Source organism: Sus scrofa, chromosome 13, assembly GCF_000003025.6.
Source record: "Sus scrofa isolate TJ Tabasco breed Duroc chromosome 13, Sscrofa11.1, whole genome shotgun sequence".
NCBI lineage: Eukaryota > Metazoa > Chordata > Mammalia > Artiodactyla > Suidae > Sus > Sus scrofa.
The window spans coordinates 66,263,484-66,277,944 of record NC_010455.5 but is presented as its reverse complement, the minus strand read 5'-3'; the positions used below and the strand labels follow the sequence as shown (position 1 = coordinate 66,277,944).

Below are 14,461 nucleotides of genomic sequence, written 5' to 3'. Positions count from 1 at the left end.
TTTAATATTTTTATTTCACACAAGTGAGAATACAAAGGCAGAGAGGTAAAGTAACTTACCCAAGATCATTCTGCTAGTAAATAATGGAGCCAGTATTTGACCCCAGGCAGGCAGTATGGAATCAGAGAAGTTCTTGGGCCAGGGATCTAACTTGCACCACAAGGAACTCTGAGAATGAACTTTTCATCAGTACACTATGCAGCCTCTATGGACTACTAATGCTGACTCTAAGAATGTTTCCTGAGGTCCTAGGAATTCATGACAAATCATTTCCAAGGAGCATGGAATCCCAATGTAATTTCACAATGGTGACAACTCATCAAGCCTCAAATCTGACTCTTCTTTTAGATGTTACAAATGTGTCATCAAAGTGCAAGAGGGGAAAAATCCAAAGGAAGACTTCATTTATATCAAACACGATGTTTCAGACAGGAATAACAGCAATGAAAAAACCTGCACTGTCTAGTGCCTACGACTGGAGCAGATGCAGAAAAGCACATCCGAGAAGGATAAGGGTTTCCCTTTTGTGGAAACATTTTTAGAATTTCATTCCTTGGAAATTTCTAGTTTTAAGCCATCAGAATGTAATGACTATGATCACAATTCTGTAAAAATTATATGTAGAATATACAGTCAAGATTAGAAGGAACATGAGAAGGTAGCAACAAATATTTGCTTACTTTTATGACAGCTTTACTGTCTCCTCTTACAATGTCCACACAATATAATACTTTATTTTGTAAGATAGCAACTCGATTAACTGACCTTGAACCATAAAAATCGCAATGTCCATACATACCTGTCTGCTGCCATGATGCCAGCCATGGTGACAGCACCAATAATACCAATGAGTTTGTACTTGAATATGGTGCTAGAGAGCTGCTTTCGTATCACCAGGTGCAGGTCATCCTACAAGCAAACAATGAGAGGGGAAGATGAAGATGCTGGAATGGTATAGCCAAAGAGCCTACGGATATAGAGCAGAAAAACCTAGAATAGAGAGGGTTCTATCATTTACTAACTGTGCAATTTCATCTCTCCAAGTCTCAATTTTTTTCATCTATAAAATGGGAGAGGGAGTTCCCGTCGTGGCGCAGTGGTCAACGAATCCGACTAGGAACCATGAGGTTGCGGGTTCGGTCCCTGCCCTTGCTCAGTGGGTTAACGATCCGGCATTGCCGTGAGCTGTGGTGTAGGTTGCAGACGCGGCTCGGATCCCGCGTTGCTGTGGCTCTGGCGTAGGCCGGTGGCTGCAGCTCCGATTCAACCCCTAGCCTGGGAACCTCCATATGCCGCGGAAGTGGCCCAAGAAATAGCAACAACAACAACAACAACAGCAAAAAGACAAAAAAAAAAAAAAAAAAATGGGAGAGGTTTTGCAAGGATCAGAGACAAATGATGAAAAATTCCAACAACAGCATCAGCATACAGTAGACATTCAATAAATAATAACTATTATTGTTACTGCTGTGATCGATGCTTTACCTGGATAAGCAAATTATCCTAATGTTGGTTGCTAAAATGATCAATTAGGAAAAAAAAAAGGGAGTTCCTGCTGTGGCGTAGTGGCAATGAATCTAACTAGTATTCTCAAGGATGCAGGTTCGATCCCTGGCCTTGCTCAGCTGTGGTGTAGATCACATATAGGGCTCAGATTCCTAGTTGCTGTGGCTGTGGTATAGGCCGGCAGATATAGCTCCAATTCGACCCCTAGCCTGGGAACCTCCACATGACTTGGGAGTGGCCCTTAAAAAAATTTAAAAAAAGAAAGAAAAAAGTACTCTGAAATAAATTTAACAAAAAGGCAAAACACTTGTACATTAAAGGAGTTCCCATGGTGGCACAGTGGTTAACGAACCCAACTAGGAACTATGAAGTTGTGGGTTCGATCCCTGGCCTTGCTCAGTGGGTTAAGGATCCAGAGTTGCCGTGAGCTGTGGTGCAGATTGTAGACGAGGTTTGGATCACGCGTTGCTGTGGCTCTGGCGTAGGCTAGTGGCTACAGCTCCGATTCGACCCCTAGCCTGGGCATCTCCACAGTGGCCCTAGAAAAGGCAAAAAAGACAAAAAACAAAAACAAAACAAAACAAAAAAACCCTATAAAACATGGAGTTCCCGTCGTCGCTCAGTGGTTAATGAATCCGACTAGGAACCATGAGGTTGAGGTTCGATCCCTGGCCTTGCTCAGAGGGTTAAGGATCCAGCATTGCTGTGAGCTGCGGTGTAGGTCTCAGACGCAGCTCAGACCTGGGGTGGCTGTGGCTGTGGCATAAGCCTGGGAACCTTCATATGCCTCGGGAGCGGCCCTAGAAAAGGCAAAAAGACAAAAACAAACAAAAAACCTACAAAACACTGATGAAAAAAATTAAAGACTTAAATAAATGGAAAGATATTCCATGTTTATGGAATAGAAGACTGAACATTGTCAAGATGAAGACAGGCACATTCAGTGTAATCCTTATTAAAATTCTAACAGCCCTCCTCCCCTTCTTTTTGTCTTTTAAGGGCCGCACCCTCGGCATGTGGAAGTTCCCAGGCTAGGGGTCCAATTGGACCTATAGCTGTCAGCCTACACCACAGCCACAGCAACAAAGGATCTGAGCCTGAGTCTGCACCCTACGACATAGATCACTGCAACACTAGATCCTTAACCCACTGATCAAGGCCAGGGATGAAACCCTAGTCCTCATGGATACTAGTCGGGTTCGTTAGCCGATGAGCTACGACAGGAACTCCTCCAACAGCACTTTTTGCAGAAAAAGAAAACTCATATTAAAATTCATACAAGGGACCCCAAAAAGCCAAAACAATCTTGAAGAACAAATCTGGAGGATCACAGGGTCTCAATTCTAAAATTACTACAAATCTATCATAATCAAAACAGTGTGCTACAAGCATAAGGATATACATTTAAACCAAGAGAGAATAAAGTCTAGAAATTAACCCTCACATATATATGACAGCTGATTTTCCACAAAGGTGCCAAGACCACTCAGTGGAGAAAATATAGTCTTTTCAAGAAAAGGTGCTAGAGTTCCCATGGTGGCTCAGTGATTAACGAATCCAACTAGGAACTGTGAGGTTGCGGGTTCGATCCCTGGCCTTGCTCAGTGGGTTAAGGATCCAGCATTGCCGTGAGCTGTGGTGTAGGTTGCAGATGCGGCTCAGATCCCATGCTGCTATGGCTCTGGTGTAGGCTGGCGGCTACAGCTCCAATTAGACCCCTAGCCTGAGAACCTCCATATGCCACGGAAGTGGCCCAAGAAAATGGCAAAAAGACCAAAAAAGAAAGAAAGAAAGAAAGAAAAGGTGCTGACAAGCTGTGGCATAAGTTGCAGATGTAGCTCAGATCCAGTGTTGCTGTGGCTCTGGTGTAAGCCTGTAGTTGCAGCTCTGATATGATCCCTAGCCCAGGAACTTTCATGTGCCACAGGAGTGGCCGTAAAAAAGAAAAAAAAAAGTGTGTCACTTCCAGAGAAGCTGATAAACAATCAGTATCTGTGTACCTATCACCTAGATTGAAAAAATAAAAATGAAAACAAACAACAAAAAAGGTGCTGGAAAAAACTGGATGCATACCCACACACACAAAGACGAAGCTGAACCCTTACCTTACACCATACATAAAATTAACTCAAAGTGAGCCAATAATTTAAATGTAAGAGCTAACACTCTAAAACTCTGAGAAGAAAACAGGAAATTTTTCATGACTTCAGATTTGGCAAATTTTTTTGGCCACACCCACAGCATGCAAAAGTTCCCAGGACAGGGATCCAACCCATGTCATACTAGTGACCCGAGCCACAGCAATGATAATGCTGAATCTTTAACCTGCTGAGCCACCAAGGAACTCTGGCAGTGTTTTTTTTTGTTTTGTTTTGTTTTCTAAGTATGACCCCAAAAGCACCAGGAAAAAGATAAAGAAATAAAATGGACTTCATCAAGACACACTATCAAGAGTTCCCATGTGATTCAGCAGGTGAAGGATCTAGTGTTGTCATTGCTGTAGCTTGGGCCACTACTGTGGCATGGGTTTTATCCCTGGCCCAGGAACTCCCACATGCCATGGGTGCGTCCAAAAAAAAGTGAAAAGAATGGGAGAAAATATTTGTAAGTATATATCTGATAAGGGATTAATATCCAGAGCATACAAAGAACCATTACACATAGATGAAAGACAATATGAGAAAGAGAGTGTGTATAGATGTATGACTGGGGTCACTTTGCTGATAGAAGAAATTGACAAAACAATGTAATTCCACTATAATAAAAAAATTTCTTAAAATTAAAAAAGGTAGGGAGTTCCTGTCGTGGCTCAGCGGTAACAAACCCGACTAGTATTCATGAGTTTGCAGGTTGTACCCCTGGTCTCACTTAGTGGGTAGGAGATCTGGTGCTGCCGAGAGCTGTGGTATATAGGTTGCAGACACGGCTCAGATCCCACCTTGCTATGGCTGTGGCACAGGCCAGCAGCTGCAGCTCCCATTCAACCCCCGGTCTGGGAACCTCCATATGTGGCAAGTGCAACCCTAAAAAGTAAAAAAAAAAAAAAAAAAAAAAAGATGAGGAAAACGGGGGGAAAAAAAGACCGCTACACATCAACGATAACAAGACATCCCATTTTTAAAATAAGCAAAGGACTTGAACAGATTTTTTCTGAAGATATAGAAAGACCAATAAGCACACAATTAGATGTCCAATATCACTAGTCATCAGGGAAATGCAAATCAAAACCACAAAGAGATACCACTTTACACACAGCAGGATGGTTAAAAAATGGAAAATAAAAGTTCCCACCATGGCGCAGCGGAAAGGAATCCAACTAGGAACCATGAGGTTTCGGGTTCAATCCCTGGGCTTGCTCAGTGGGTTAAGGACCTGGCATTGCCATGAGCTGTGGTGTAGGTCACAGATGAGGCTCAGATCCTGCGTTGCTGTGGCTGTGGTGTAGGCCGGCAGCTACAGGTCCAATTCGACCCCTAGCCTGGGAACCTCCATATGCTGCGGGTACAGCCCAAAAAAGACAAAAGACAAAAAACAACAACAAAAAAAGGAAAATAAATGCAGGTGAGGATGTGGAAAAATTGGAACCCTCTATTGTTCATGGTAATGTAAAATAGTGCAGCCACTTGGAAAATGATTTAGTGGTTCCTTGTAATGTTACACATAGAATCATCATATAATCCAGCAATTCCACTCCTAAGTATATACCCAAGAGAACTGAAAATAGGGACTCAAAGAGATATGTGTACATCAATGTTTATAGCAGCATTATAGCCAAAAGGTAGAAAAAAAGTCAGTCTCCATTAATGGATAAATGGATAAATTAATTCTAGCCTACACATACAATGGAACAATATTCTGGCTTAAAAAGGAATAAGTTCTGATATATTCTACAACATGGATGAACCATGAACACATTATGCTAAGTGAAATAAGCTAGACACAAAAGGACAAATATCATATGAATATATTTATTTATTTAGTTAGTTTTATGTCCGTTCCTGTGGCATATGAAAGTTGCCAGGCTAGTGGCTAAATCAGAGCTGCAGTTGCCAGCCTGCGCCACAGTCACAGCCACGCAGGATCCGAGTCACATCCCTAAACTACACCACAGCTCATGGCCGTGCCAGGTCCTTAACCCAGTGAGTGAGGCCAGGGATCAAACCAGCATCCTCATGAATACTAGTCAGGTTCTTTACCAGCTGAGCCACAATGGGAACTCCTGTATGATTCTATTTAAATGAAGTACCTAGACCAGGGAAATTCATAGAAAGTAGATTAGAGGTTACCAGGGTCTAGAGAAAGGGAAGGAAAGGTAACTGCTAAATGGGGACAGACTTTGTTTGAAATGATGAAAAACTTCTCAAGACGGAAAACAGTGAAAGTTCACAATGCTGTGAAAGTACTTAATGCCACTGAGTTGTATACTTAAAAATGGTTAAGACAGTAAAATTTACGTTACATATTTTTTTTTTTTTTTTGGCCATACCCACAGCATGTGGAAGTTACCAGGACAAAGATCACAGCTCATCCGATAATGCCAGATTATTAACCCAATGACTTAAGAGAACTCCTATGTTAGGTACCTTTTACCACAATTAAAAAATAAAATAATGATGTGGCTCTATTATTACTGATGTCAAGAAATCTCCAAAATACACCACTAAATGAAAAAAGAGAAGTTTCCGTAGTGGCACAGCGGAAACGAATCCAACTAGTAACCATGAGGTTGTGGGTTTGATACCTGGCCTCACTCAGTGGGTTAAGGATCCAGCGTTGCCGTGAGCTGTGGTGTGGGCTGCAGACACGGCTTGGATGTGGTGTTTCTGTGGTTGTGGCTGTGGTGTAGGCCAGCTCACGCAACTCTGATTTGACTTCTAGACTGGGAACTTCCATATGCCACAAGTGCAACCCTAAAAAGAAAGAAAAAGAAAGAAAAAGGACACAGAACAAGAGAATAAGGTATACGAGATAGATTAACTCAAATCTTTTATTGCTCAGAAGATCTCGGAAAGCTATAAGCTAGTAAAAGTGATTGTTTTTAGAGAACCAGATGCCTGAAGACTGAGAGGGAGGGGACTTAATTTTCACTGCCTTTCTATATCTTTTGAATTTTGCATCATGTATGATACCTAGCCAAATTTAAAATTTTAGTTAAAAAAAGTGCTAGTTGTTCAGTCACAGTCCAGTATGGATTACTGCCACAAGGTGGCACTAAAGATAGAAGAGAGTTATGAGTTATGGGGAGTTTCCATGGTGGCTCAGCGGAGGACTAGTATCCATGAGGATGCAGGTTTGATCCCTGCCCTTGCTCAGTTGGTTAAGGATCCGGTGTTGCCATGAGCTGTGCTGTAGGTCGCAGACATGGTGGGTTCTGTCGTTGCTGTGGCTGTGGTTAGGCCAGCTCCAATTTGACCCCTAGCTGGGAACTTCTATATGCTACAGGTGCAGCCCTAAAAAGCAAAAAAAAAAAAAAAGACATGAGTTATGATTCCAACCTCATCTTAGTCCCTTTGCCTGGCTTTTTCAGTGAATGGTGTCCAAAAATGACAACAGACCCAGAAAGAATTCACATTAGATGGAGGTGTTCCTCAGGAAATAAGGAATTCCCTGTGTCCCCATGGCACTCAGTACAGAACCCAAATGGCTTTTCTTAGTTTCATAATTAGCTGATGACAGACTCATTTCCACCCTAACAGACTAAGCTCCTTGAGGATAGAAGGCCTAATATACCTACCATCTCAGTGCTTGGCATACAATAGGCACTTAAATTATTGCGATAAGAAAGAATAAACAAATGCTGGGACTACAGCTACATACTTTATTTCTACCACCATTCTCTATTTCTATTACCAGACTGCACTAATTTGGTTTTAAAGATTCTTTCTCAAGACACTGCCTCTTACCTGGATGTGATTGCTGGCTTCATGCTGTTTGCCATATGCCAGTGTGCTGAGAATACGGAAGAGTTTTCGTATTTGCTGAGGAGACATATTATTCAGATAATCCAGAATGCCCTGGTAGGAAAAAAAGGCCAACAATGAGGTTAGTAACTAACACTTTTTTCCTTTAAAAAAATTAAAATCCAGAGTTCCCACTGTGGTGCAAAGGGATCAGTAGCATCTCTGGAGCACTGGGAAGTAGGTTGATCCCTGGCCCGGGACAGTGGGTTAAAGGATCCAGTGTTGCCACAGCTGTGGTACAGGTCCCAACCATGGCTTGAATTTGATCCCTGGTGTGAGAACTCCATATGTTGTGGGGCAGATAAAAAAAGAAAAAAAAATTAAAATCCTGTAAGAGACACACACACAGATAGCCAGGCATCTGTTCCACAAAAGCTCAAGTACTCTAAAATCATGCTCAGATCCCAAAGGGGTTATGTTCTGCTCAGTTACCCTAACATACCTCCTAGTTCTCCCTATTCTTTTTCTCTACACTTCCCCTTTTCTTAATGAAAACAATATTCTGCCAAAGTTATGTCTCTGACTTTCTCAGTTTCTAGTCCATGAAGTATTTATTCATTCCCTACAGATGTGGAAGGAATCACAAGGGAACTACTTACTTCTGACCTTGTGGGAAAGGCTCAGTTTTTTCATCCCTAATATGGGGATAAGAGGGCAGAGAGAGTTATCTTTCAAAGCCCAGACTTGTTTATATCAAACTCCCATTAAAAAACCTCTAACAGCCCCCTATTGTCCACAAAATAAAGCTGAAACTCTTTAGCATGGTATTTAAGATCCTTCATAATCTAGCCCGTCTCATGTCATTCCAGCCTCACCTTCCACCACCCCTCACCATGTATCCATCCCATCCACCAACCATCCTAATCCACTTGTCATCCCTCAGGCACACCACAGACATGGGTGCCAGTTTGCGTCTGTTCAAACTGTTCTCTACCTCGATGTACTTCGCTCACTTTTTCTTGTCAAATCATCCCCACCCTTCAAGAATCACCCAAATACCAAATACTCTCTCTTCTTTGAAGACTTCTTCAGTTTCCCAAGACAAATTAATTACTTCGGCTCTGATGTATCAATGGCACTTTATGAGAGAATTCATCATTTTGTATTTATAGTAACTTACTTAGGTGTCTTACTTTCTGTCATCAAAGGCAAAGACTGACTTGTACATCGAAAACACCCAGAATAGAGCCTGGTATATAGTCAGGTATAAAGAAGTATTTGCTGGGAGTTCCTGTTGTGGTTCAGTGGTAAAGAACCCAACTAGTATCCATGAGGATGCGGGTTCACTCCCTGGACTTGCTCAGTGGTTAAGGATCCAGCACTGCGGTGAGCTATTGAGCAGGCTGGCAGCTGTAGCTCCAATTCAACCCCTCGCCTAGGAACTTCCATATGCCATGGGTGTGGCCCTCAAAAGAAAAAAAAAAAAATTGCTGAATAAAATTAATTCACAGACAGATGAGTTGTTTTTTCTTATTTGCCCATTACCTTATATCCATCCCTACCGATTACAGTGCTCAGTAGCTGGACTACAAAATAAATTGCTGCTAACAGACAGCAGGTATCTCTCAGATACATATATACGAGAAAGAAAACTGATTCAATATATGTCAATGGCAGGACTAGATACCTTTATGAAGACAGCATTTGGTCTCATGGCAGATGGGTTTATAACTACCAACTCTAGGAGGACATCCAATGCAGTATCAACTTCAGCTTCGTTCCCACTGCAGATATGCGTCACTAGGGCACCAACCACCTCCTATATGGACAAGAGTCAACAAGACAGTACAAAGCAAAAATATGGTATGGCCACCTCAAAGAGGTTCGTGCCTGAGGATCATTCCAGTCTCAACTTGGTGAAAATCCCAACCCACCCTACCCTGTCATCTAATTCTATTAACTAGTTTTCATGCAAGTCAGACTCAAGAGTTTAGGATTATGCCACTTCAATCATACTACCCTACCACCCAGTCTTAATTTAGTTCCCATAATTTTCCAGTGAGCACTTATCTAAGCCCACCTGATTTTACTCCTTGGTGTAGCCTTTTTCTTTTTCCAGGGTTAAATATTACCCGTTAAGTTGTGGTTGTACTTAATCTGTTGAAACTCACTGAAAAGGTAGTACTCAAGGAACTAATGGTTTTAAAGGTTTTTCCAACTAGACTTGTGGGGTTTGAGCAAACATGGATCATGATAGTGTCTCTAAGACATTAAGATGTTTCCCCCGCAAAAGGTTTTAGCTGTCATACTCCCTTTCCTGTATGATGTTCCACACCATCACATGCTTTCTCAAGTGCAGAAGATATCTCATGTCAATGAACCAAATGCTTTGCTTTAAATTAAAAAATTTTTGTCCTAATTTTTTATTAATATTATTTTTTTATCCTTTTAGGGCCACGCCCACAGAATACAGAGGTTCCCAGGCTAGGGGTTGAATCAGAGCTACAGCTGCTGGCCTACACCACAGCTACAGCCACACAGGATCTGAGTTGCGTCTGTGACCTACACCACAGCTCATGGCAACACCGGATCCTTAACCCACTGTGTGAGGCCAGGGATGAAACCTGTGTCCTCATGGGTGCTAGTCAGATTCATTTTCCGCTAAGCCACAATGGGAACTCCTGTCTTAATTTTTTAAAGTTCCATTCAAATGTGCTTTAACATTGTTTTTTTCCCCACCCGCCCCTGCTTTAACATTGTTAATAAAGGTATAGCATATCCAACCAAAACAAGACCCTTTGTTCTTTTTCATAACCACTCTCCACAAGTACAGTCCTCCCTCACTGGATATGAGACTAAACTGGGTGTCACATGTTCATGGAAACAGGGTTAAGGCCTCAGGTATTTCTCCTTCATTTCTTTTCTTTCTCTTTTTTTTTTTTTTTTTTTTTTATTGGCTGTACCTGCGGCATGTGGAAGTTCCAGGGCCAGGGACTGAACCTGTACCACAGCAGAGACCCCAGCCACTGCAGTGACAACTTTAACCCACTGCCCCACAAGGGAACTCCATCTCATTTCTTTTCACATTTTTTCTAGAGAAAAACTCTAGGATCAACCAGAAGTTGATTATTTGCAGCTAAATTTTAAAATTGCCACTCCTGGGCGTGGCAACTCCAGGTAATGTTTGTTTGATTTAGACTGGAGCTAGACCTTCATTTTAGACTCAGAATTTTAGAGCTCAAAACAGAGTTAGAGGAGTTTCCGTCTGGCGCAGTGGTTAACGAATCTGACTAGGAACCATGAGGTTGCGGGTTCAACCCCTGGACTAGCTCAGTGGGTTAAGGATCCGGCGTTGCCGTGAGCTGTGGTGGAGGTCATAGATGCAGCTCGGATCCCGAGCTGCTGTGGCTCTGGTGTAGGCCGGTGGCTACAGCTCCAATTAGGCCCCTAGCCTGGGAACCTCCATATGCCGCAGGAGCGGCCCTAGAAAAGGCAGAAAAAAAGACAAACAGAGTTAGATCCTCCAGTCCAATGTCTTTGTGTTATTAAGACTAGGACTAGAACTAAGTTTTCCCAACTCCCAATTCAGACTTCTTTCTCCTTCAGTGCCTTCCAACCAAGAAGAAATTAACACCAGATCACATCCAAGTCACTTGGGATTGCATTTCTTTCCTTTTTCCTGTTCCTTTCTTACCAAAATAAATATTTCAACATACCTGCTGGCAGTAAGTGTCAAAAAACTTAAATGCATATTTGTATAGGAGACTGCCAAAGAAAATTATGCTCTGGTCCAGGGAGTGCAACAAACTCTGAGCCAGGGACAAAATGGATGGACAAATATCCTTAAGAACCTTAAAAAGAGGGAAGAAGAGAGAGAAATGAAGCTGTGGGAGAAACACAGTGATTACAGTACCTAAAATTATTAGTTAACCCTTTGAATATGTCAGGGTTCTCCTCAAATCTCATTTTAACTTAAGGAACCTTAATCTTTGTTTTACTCAGAATAATCCTTCATCATTCTTTCTCTCAGGATCAGGGGGATTCAACAAATGGATAAGAACTGACCTTGAAGCTCGAAGAAATTAAATTATGAGCCTAATAGTTTGTAATCTGCTCTTATCTGCCCAATTTGGAACTAGAATCCAGATCTTCTAAACACCAATTTCCAGAGTTTCTGGTCGTGGCTCAGTGGAAATGAGCATGACTAGAATCCAGAGGAACCAAGTTTGATCCCTGGTCTTTCAGTGAGTTAAGGATCCACTGCTGCAGTGAGCTGCAGTGCAGGTCAAAGATGTGGCTCGGATCCCAGTGGCCGAGGCTCAGATTCAACCCCTAGCCTGGGAACCTCCATATGCCACACATGCAGCCCTAAAAAGACAAAAAAAAAAAAAAAAAAAATTCAACTTCCTCACTTCATCACACTGCCTCTCATACTGGGCCTGCTCTGCCTTGATGATGATTTGAAATCAGTCTATGAGGTTCAATGCTAATTAAACTGATTATTTTCAAATATCAAGAGGAGAACTGATCATGTCCTACCAAGAAAGCAATAAATGGACATTAATGGAACCAGAATAAATAACCAGTTATTAAGTCCAGTTTTTTACTGATATAATCATAATTTTAAAAAATCTTAAATTTAGCACTGAAATGGGTATAAAGCTTTACTGAGGAAAATGCAATAAAAAAATATGGCTCTGCCCTATGCAAAATTATATCCCAAAACAGATAACATAGCCAGAAATAAGCACAAGAAGGACTGTAAGATAAAACAATACAAACTTTAAATCTATACCTAAATATAAAGTTTTAAGACCCAACTACATATTTTCAGCAGTTCCTAAGCCAAGTCCCAAACTTTTTGGTCTATCCAGTTTTCTAAGACAGAAACCTGTTAATATCCTGAATCTTCACCTGGAAAACACCATTCCTATATTATTAAAATCCAGTACAAATGGTTTACATTTCAACAGGAATGATCACCTCAAGGTCATGGTGTTGAATGGCTGAATAGTGATGATTCAATAATTAAGTCTCTATTAGCATTCCTCTGAATCTGTCATACTTAGGGTTTCTAAAGACAACTGAAAAAGGATTCAGGAGTTCCTGTCATGGCTCAGTGGTTGGCGAATCTGACTAGGAACCATAAGGTTGCGAGTTCAATCTCTGGCCTCGCTCAGTGGGTCAAGGATCCAGTGTTGCCATGAACTGTGGTGTAGGTTGCAGATGCAGCTCGGATCCTGCGTTGCTGTGGCTGTGGTGAAGGCTAGCAGCTGTAGCTCCAATATGACTCCTAGCCTGGGAACTTCCATATGCTACAGATGTAGCCCTAAAAAGACAAAATAAATAAATACATAAATACATACACAAATAAATAAATAAGGTAGCCAATGAAAAACAGCATTTAAAAAATCAAAATAGACTGCAAAAAAATCAACAATCCAATTGAAAAATGGGCAAAAGACCTGAATAGACATTTCTCCAAAGAAAATATACAGATGGGAGTTCCCGCCGTGGCGCAGTGGTTAACAAATCCGACTAGGAACCATGAGGTTGCGGGTTCGGTCCCTGCCCTTACTCAGTGGGTTAACGATCCGGCATTGCCGTGAGCTGTGATGTAGGTTGCAGACGCGGCTCGGATCCCGCGTTGCTGTGGCTCTAGCGTAGGCCAGTGGCTACAGCTCCGATTCGACCCCTAGCCTGGGAACCTCCATATGCCGCGGGAGCGCCCCAAGAAATAGCAAAAAGACAAAAAAAAAAAAAAAATACAGATGGCCAACAAGCACATGAAAAAATGCTCAACATCACTGATTTTTAGAGAAATGCAAATCAAAACTACTATGAGGTATCACCTCATACCAGTCAGAAAATGCCATCATTAGTAAGTCCACAAATAACAAATGCTGGAGAGGGTGTGGAGAAAAGGGAACCCTCCTACACTGTTGGTGGGAATGTAAATTGGTACAACCACTGTGGAAATCAGTACGGAGGTACTCAAAAAACTAAATACAGAACTACCATATGACCCAGCAATTCCACTCTTGGGCATATATCCGGACAAAACTTTCCTTGAAAAAGATACATGCATCTGTATGTTCACTGAAACACCATCCACAATAGCCAAGACATGGAAACAACCTAAACATCCATCAACAGATGAATGGATTCCGAAGACGTAGTATATATACACAATGGAATACTACTCAGCCATAAAAAAGAATAATATCTTTTGCAGCAACATGGATGGAACTAGAGACTCTCATACTGAGTGAAGTGAGAAAGAGAAAGACAAATACCAAATATCACTCATATCTGGAATATAACATACAGCACAAATATTTCCACAAAAAAGAAATTCATGGACTTGGAGAACAGACTTGTGGTTGCCAAGGGGGAGGGGGAGGGAGTGGGATGGATTGGGAGTTAACAGATGCAAACTATTGAATTTGGAGTGGATAAGCAATGAGATTCTGCTGGTATAGCACAGGGAACTATATCTAGTCACTTATGATGGAGCATAATGGAGGATAATGTGAGAAAAAGCATGTATATATGTATGTGAGACTGGGTCATTTTGCAGTACAGTAGAAAACTGACAAAACAGTGTAAACTAGCTATAATGGAAAAAATAAAAACCATTAAAAAAAAAAATCAGGGAGCTCCCATCGTGGCTCAGTGATTAACCAAATCCGACTAGGAACCATAAGGTTGTGGGTACGATCCCTGGCCTTACTCAGTGGGTTAATGATCTGGCGTTGCTGTGAGCCGTGGTGTAAGTCACAGACACAGCTTGGATCCTGCGCTGCTGTGGCTGTGGTGTAGGCTGGCAGCTGCAGCTCCAATTAGACCCTAGCTTGGGAACCTCCATATGCCACAGGTGCAGCCCTAGAAAATACAAAATAAATAAATAAATAAAAATACATAAGTATGTAACTACAAAACCTGAATTACATCTTCTATAAAAAAGAAATTGGGGAGTTCCCACTATGGCACAGTGAGTTAAGAATCTGACCACCAAAGCTCCAGTAGCTGTAGAGGTCCAGGTTCAGTCCCCA

General features: G+C 41.7%; 1 protein-coding gene across 3 annotated transcripts in view; it reads right to left on the bottom strand.

Annotated features, from left to right (window-relative positions):
* Nucleotides 1-14,461, bottom strand: part of FANCD2 (Fanconi anemia complementation group D2) — a 66,651-nt gene that overhangs the window by 30,657 nt on the left and 21,533 nt on the right. For all 3 annotated transcript variants that reach the window (XM_021069313.1, XM_021069315.1, XM_021069314.1), the window contains 4 exons: nt 11,123-11,257; nt 9,094-9,225; nt 7,410-7,520; nt 800-909 (listed from right to left, as the gene is read on the bottom strand). In XM_021069313.1, the coding sequence (XP_020924972.1) occupies nt 800-909; nt 7,410-7,520; nt 9,094-9,225; nt 11,123-11,257 (488 nt within the window). The remainder of the gene's footprint in view (nt 1-799; nt 910-7,409; nt 7,521-9,093; nt 9,226-11,122; nt 11,258-14,461) is intronic.